Raw genomic sequence first — 6,000 nt, 5'->3', positions numbered from 1 at the left:
GACGTTCGGATGTATGCCGAATCGAGCGAACCGAAACGGGGCCAATACAGAGCCGAATCAGCCTATACGCGCGCAACCCTCCCACGATACGGAGGTCCGACCCTCCGATTTGGGTTGAATTGGCAAGTCCCGCAAAACAAAATGTTTCGAGATAGATCTCGCTCGCGACCTGTCTTTTCTCCCTGCGCGAGACACAAGCCCCAGCCGGCGGCGGCGCAGGTATGGATCCCACGCCATGGCCCTCCTCCCCCCTCCTCTCTCTAGTGGCGGCGGAGCTTCGAGCTCTCACGGCTACCGCGCCTTTCCTCCCCCACGGAGCTCCTTCCTCTGCCGCACGAGGCGGCGCCGCGACTGCATCTGGCCGGCACAACCCCTCCATCCCGACCATCTCGCTGGCCGGCGCGCCTTCCATCTTGGCCATCTCGCTGACTCCCCTACCGTGCCATCTTCTTCCCCCTCCTGACCTCCTCTTCCATGTTCTTCTTCCCCTCCCATGGATCCCCTTCTTTCTCTTTTTTTTCCCCTTACCTAGCCAAGTTTCTCCTGTTCCCTTGTTCTGTTCTTCCCCTGTTGTCCATGTTCCCATGAATTTACTAACCACCTGTTCATTTTTGCAGGTTTTGCTGCTTAGGGGAAGAACATGGTTATGTGACTGTAGATTGTGCATTTTGATTAGAACCTGTTCATTTTGATTTGATGCATAAAACACAAAGCATATGCAATTTCATAGTTTGTCATCCGAACATGATTTGGTATTGCGATTCCATGGCCCAATTCCATGAGCATCCGAACATGTGAATTCGTATCCATGTTCATTATAGTTTCCTCCCCGAATTGGAATTGAAACCAATTCAATACAGAGGTCTCCAATACAGACATCCGAACACAACGTTATAGGTGTATTGCCATGCACAATTCGAAAGAAAAAAGATGGCCGCACCGTATACAAAATGTACCTAGAAATCTGAGTGTGTAGATCTTTGAACCAACTATGTGATGCTTAACTGCAACCAAATTGCAATTCCCTCCGTTTCATAATTCTTATGGTGTTGTATATATACACTGTTGATGGTGTGCAGCATCGAAATGCAGGCTGCCTCTCCATTTTTTGCTCCCAAAATGGGGCGTCCGTTGCATTTAGGCGAACTTGGCGAGCTCGACAGCGAAGGCAGCGGCGTGAGGCTCCTCGACGCAGCGGAGCACCACCCGGATGCCCCCACGCCTGGGCGCCGGCGGCCTGACGTAGTTGAGAGACGCGACGAAGTTGACGTGGTCGTTGAGCGGGAACACGTACCCTGGCGCGCCGAAGCCGTAGTCCACCTCGTCGAAGCCGACGCGGCTCCAGTCTGACACCGTCACCGTGCTGTAGTCCAGCGGCACGTCGTAGTGATCGACGCCGCGCATCCAGCCGGCGAACCGCGCGGGGACCGCCTCCTTCGCCTCCCGTACCGCGCCGACGACCTCCGCCAGCGACGCCTCCCGGACGGCCTTGCCTGCCCTAGTGACGCACGCCAGGTACACGCAGTTGCCGTAGTAGCCGTCCACCGCTGGCAGCACGCCGCGGAGCAGGTGCCGCGTGCCGGCGGCGAAGGCGATCCGGACATCGGCGTCGTCAGGGAGCGCCGACGCCAGCGCCAGCGCGCGGCACTTGAACACCACGGCCGTCAGCGCGTCAAAGGTGGAGCACACCTCCCCCGTTGATGTTGCGGCAGCCTGCTTGAAGTCGTCCTTCACGCGCGCGATGCTCTCCGCCGAGATGTCGGCCACCTGGGTCACGAGCCTGAACTCCGTGAGCTGAGGCGGCGGCGGGCTGGGAGGGTCCGGGATCGCGTCGTGGTCCCACACCGGAATCACTGACGGCGCCTGGAGCCCCCGCGCTAGCTCCCCCACCGCCGTGAGGAACTGCGCCGCGCCCTGGCCGTCGAACACCGCGTGGCTGAAGCTGATCCCGACGGCGAAACCACCGCAGGTGAACCTAGTCGCCTGGACCATGAGGATGAGGCCGTCGAGCTTCTCGCCGGGGGGAGGGCGCGGGAGGAGGAGCTCCCCGGGGATGAGCAGCGGGCAGCAACCGAGGCCGTCCACGTCGGCAAGCGCGCAGCTCGCGGCGGCCTCCACGAACCAGACGCCCTCGCCAGTACAGTCCACCGCAAGGCCGCTCGGGGCGACGCGGCCGGCCACCGGGTAGTACGGCACGAGAGCCCTCGCGAGCCCGTCGCGCATCGCTGCCATGGCCGCGGCGGCGCCCTGGCTCATACGAGCGGCGGTGAACGAGGGCGGGGCAAAGACCTGGATGAGGTTAACCAAGCCGGCGCTGCCGGCTGCCTTGTCAATGGAGGAGAGCGGGAGGGTGCCGCCGGGGGTTGTCAACGCCGGAACGATGAGCTCCGGCGGCGACTTGGCAACGGTTTTTGTGCCGGTCATGTTGGACTGAGCAATGAGCCAACGAGGCAAAATGTAGCGTTCGCGGCGGCGGGAAGGCAACTGGAGACGCAGAGATTTGCCCCCTTCCGTGTATTATACTGTACTCCGCATCTTTGAATTTTCAGAAGAGCAACTCGCCGGCGGCGACTCGGCAACGGTGGGAGAGAAATCTGCCCCTTCGGTGTCACCACCTGTTTGAATTTTCGGAAGAGTATCATTGTTTGGCTACTTGACCATTGGCTCAAGCAAGCGTTAATCCTCGTCTTTCCTAGCTGGTGTTTGTGTTTCTCCACGAGAGATTAGTCAGACAACCCCACAAGTGGAACGCAACGAAGCATCACTTCCGATAGAGCCGTGTTCTTCACAAAATTTTCGTAGATGCCTTTGATTTCTCTTCCTTCCCTCAACGAAGATCAGACTAGAATTCAGAGATAATCCTGACTGTCTTGTGGTTAAAATTCAGAGATACTACGTACAACTCTACTCTTCCGGAGACACTTTTTTTCCAGCAAGAAATTAATTAATTAGTCCGAGCAAAATCTCCATCAACTAGTCTCCAAGAAAAAAAACGAACCCCGCGATAGCTAATTACATGTACAAGGCAGCGGCGAGGAGGACGACGGCGAGCGAGAGAGCGAGCGCACGATTTGATTTACAAATGCTATGCTAGCTGGCTACAAGTAGGATGGCGCGACGCGGAGGCCCCTGGCGTCGGAGGGCAGGAGCACGAGCAGGAGCAGCACGGCCAGGATGGCCACCGGCACGAACAAGAACAGCGGCGGCGGCGGCGGCAGCGGGGGCAGCAGAAGCGGCAGCACCAGCAGCGCCGCCGTCATCAGCGCCAGCACGACCGCCGCCTCCGGCCCGAAGTACCCTCCTCCTCCGTCGGTCTTCCGGCCGCTCCCGGCCGGAGCCGGCGCGCGGCGTTGCTTGGCAGTCGCCGCCGGAGCCGGAAAGTACCGGCCGCTCCTCCTGCCGCTGCCGCTGCTGCTGCCGTAAGAGGTGGAACCGGCGGCGTAGCCGGCCATGGTGGCGTCGCACCGGAGCAGGACGGCGTCTCGCATCTACTCCCAGCAATGCCGCTTGCTCGGAGATCCACCCGGCTGGACGCGGCGGCGTACGACCTGGATGTGTGGACTGGAACGGAACGGAAGCGGGGAAGATGGATTGTTGCGACGCGATTGGGCTGGACTTGGAGTGGTTGTTAGCTTTGCGGCGAGCCGGCGAGGCCAATATATACTCCGTCGCTCTCCTTGGATACCGGAGAGGGGGGATGAACCAGCTAGCGGTACGCCATGGATGGCCATGTGGCACATTTGGCCACTTGGCCAGCGGCACCATCCACGTCCGTAAAAGGGAAACTATATTTTCTTAATGAAAAATAAGAACTTCTCTTGGAATCTTTTTTTTCCAATGTGAAATATTGTATTACTCAACTCACAAGATCCTTACAATCAATCGTAGTTAGCTTCATAGCAACCGAAGGACCTGGACCAAACCAAGTCATGAAGTCATGGTTCTACCTTCTGAACGAGCAAATTTAGCTATGTTGTCGCTAATCTTATTTTGGCTACGATTTACATGGGTAATACAAGAATCACGGAATCATTTGTAACCTTATTCAAACTCGATACTAGTTATATATACAATAATTTGGATCATAAGTCAAAATAGAGAATATTTGTTACTCCTTTAATCCCAAATTACTTGTCGCGGAAATGAATGTGTGTCTACAACTAAAATACATATAGATATAACCAATTTTGTGACAAGTAATTTCGGACGAAGGGAATATATAACTAAGAATTACAACAAAATATCTTGCATAGCCGTTCTCCGAAACTACAGTAAAGACACTGCAACTATATCGGAGTAGTGGCAGTGGCGGAGCTAGCCGACAATCCATGGGGGGCGAAACACAAATCACTAGTATTGGGGGGGGGGGGGGGGCGCAAATGCTAAACAAATTCCAATCTAAGCCCTATTTAAATCTTTTTCTTCAGAAAATTATCCAAGGCGGGCGGGCGGGGGGGGGGGGGGGGGGGGGGCAGCGGCCCCCTGCCCTCAACATAGCTACGCCACTGAGTAGTGGCACGGCCACACACATACATGCATAAACTTGCCTAACTTCAAATGCTCTAAAAAAAACCATGCGTGTGACTCCTCCAAAAGGATGAAACATGATGAGCATTGAACGTAAATGAAATGGAATGACCTTACAAAAGTTGAATCACAAAATCTTCACCAAAATACCATAGAAACAGTCCAAAGACAAAAATTAATAATCATACCAATTCAAAACACCATACACTAACATAAACTTATCACATCCGCATTAACGCATCTGCGAGACATAAACAAGTCCAGCTCCATGACTTTTTTTTATTGATTATTGGTTTTGAAATAGCTTACCAATTATGCCGAATACTAGTAATGTGGACTTTTGAGCATGTTTAGAAGGACTCAAGGTCCCCTCGCCTCGGCTGACGCGACCTGAGACAAGGAACGGATGAGATCGCAACAGACGCTCAAACCCTAATCGGCGTTTGTCTTCCACGGGAGGAAAAAACTGAAACTGTATATTGAGATTCAAGAAGAATAATTATCGTGCTCATATAGCTTACAACATGATCTCTTGAATTCACGATGGTTAAAAATCATTAAGCGCTATTTTGAAAATGTAGGTTCTGAAAATGCATTCTATTTTTCTTATGGAACGGACTGCAAACATCATCATGCTTTTAGTCATGGTCCCTTTTACCCTTCCTTTTGACATGAGTGATAAGAAGGTAAAAGTTACTCAGACCTACTACTTAATGAAATCAACTAGTTTGATTTATCGTATTACCTCCGTGTCGAGAAATTTGTGTTAGACTAGACAAATCTAAGACAAGCTTTTCGAGACGGGGGAGTATATTCTTCTCAGCTCTCATGCGAAAAGAATAGATAAAAGGGTTAGTGTTAAAAACCTCTCCAGTCCCACTAGTGAAACGAACGCGGCGGACAATCTGGTAAAATTCTCACGTCCCCCAACAAGCGTTCATGTTTTTGTTCACAAAGGCGGGTGGTCGACCCGACCCGACCCGACCCAGCCCAAGCGGTAGGGCATCATTGGTACTGTCCGCACCAGCAAGCAAGCAAGCCGGTGCATGCATCTGTCAGCAGGCAAGAGAAGGAGAACGCAGATGGGCATCGGGAGAGCGAGAGATACTATCGTTCGTTCGTTCGTCCATTCATCATGTGGCGGTGGGTCGTGCCACCGCGACGATGGACCGGACCGGACCGGCCCCGTCCCCGTCCCACTCAGGATCAGCTCCCGCGGCAAAACCACGGGCGAATCCGTCCCCTGTTTCGCAAGGTGCATGCACCTCCTCCGTACCACCACTCTTTCTTCCACTTTCTTCTTCTCGTGCTGCTGCTGCTGCGCCATCACTATTCGGATTTCAGCATCGGGTTCCCCGATCTGGCCTGCCGTGTCCTCCTCATCGAATGCGATCGCCTGCTTTCTTGCCTGCTTGCTAGCTAGTAGCACCACTGGTAGTACTGCCTCCCTCCCAAAGCTGGTGGCACCGAGTT

The 6,000-nt window shown here is 54.0% G+C and overlaps 1 protein-coding gene and 1 pseudogene across 1 annotated transcript; both read right to left on the bottom strand.

The window, feature by feature from the left end:
• Positions 1-979: 979 nt before the first annotated feature.
• On the bottom strand, positions 980-2,727 carry LOC125521396 (acyl transferase 4 pseudogene; annotated as a pseudogene).
• Positions 2,728-2,984: 257 nt separating this feature from the next.
• LOC147960005 (uncharacterized) lies at positions 2,985-3,715 on the bottom strand. The gene has a single exon (XM_087535178.1). The coding sequence runs from the start codon at positions 3,486-3,488 to the stop codon at positions 3,099-3,101; it is 390 nt and encodes a 129-aa protein (XP_087391304.1). The 5' UTR covers positions 3,489-3,715; the 3' UTR covers positions 2,985-3,098.
• Positions 3,716-6,000: the final 2,285 nt, after the last annotated feature.

The sequence above is a fragment of the Triticum urartu genome, chromosome 7A, assembly GCF_056163025.1.
Source record: "Triticum urartu cultivar PI428250 chromosome 7A, HENAU_Tu73, whole genome shotgun sequence".
NCBI lineage: Eukaryota > Viridiplantae > Streptophyta > Magnoliopsida > Poales > Poaceae > Triticum > Triticum urartu.
The sequence above is the reverse complement of the archived record's forward strand: the minus strand, read 5'-3'. Positions and strand labels throughout refer to the sequence as shown.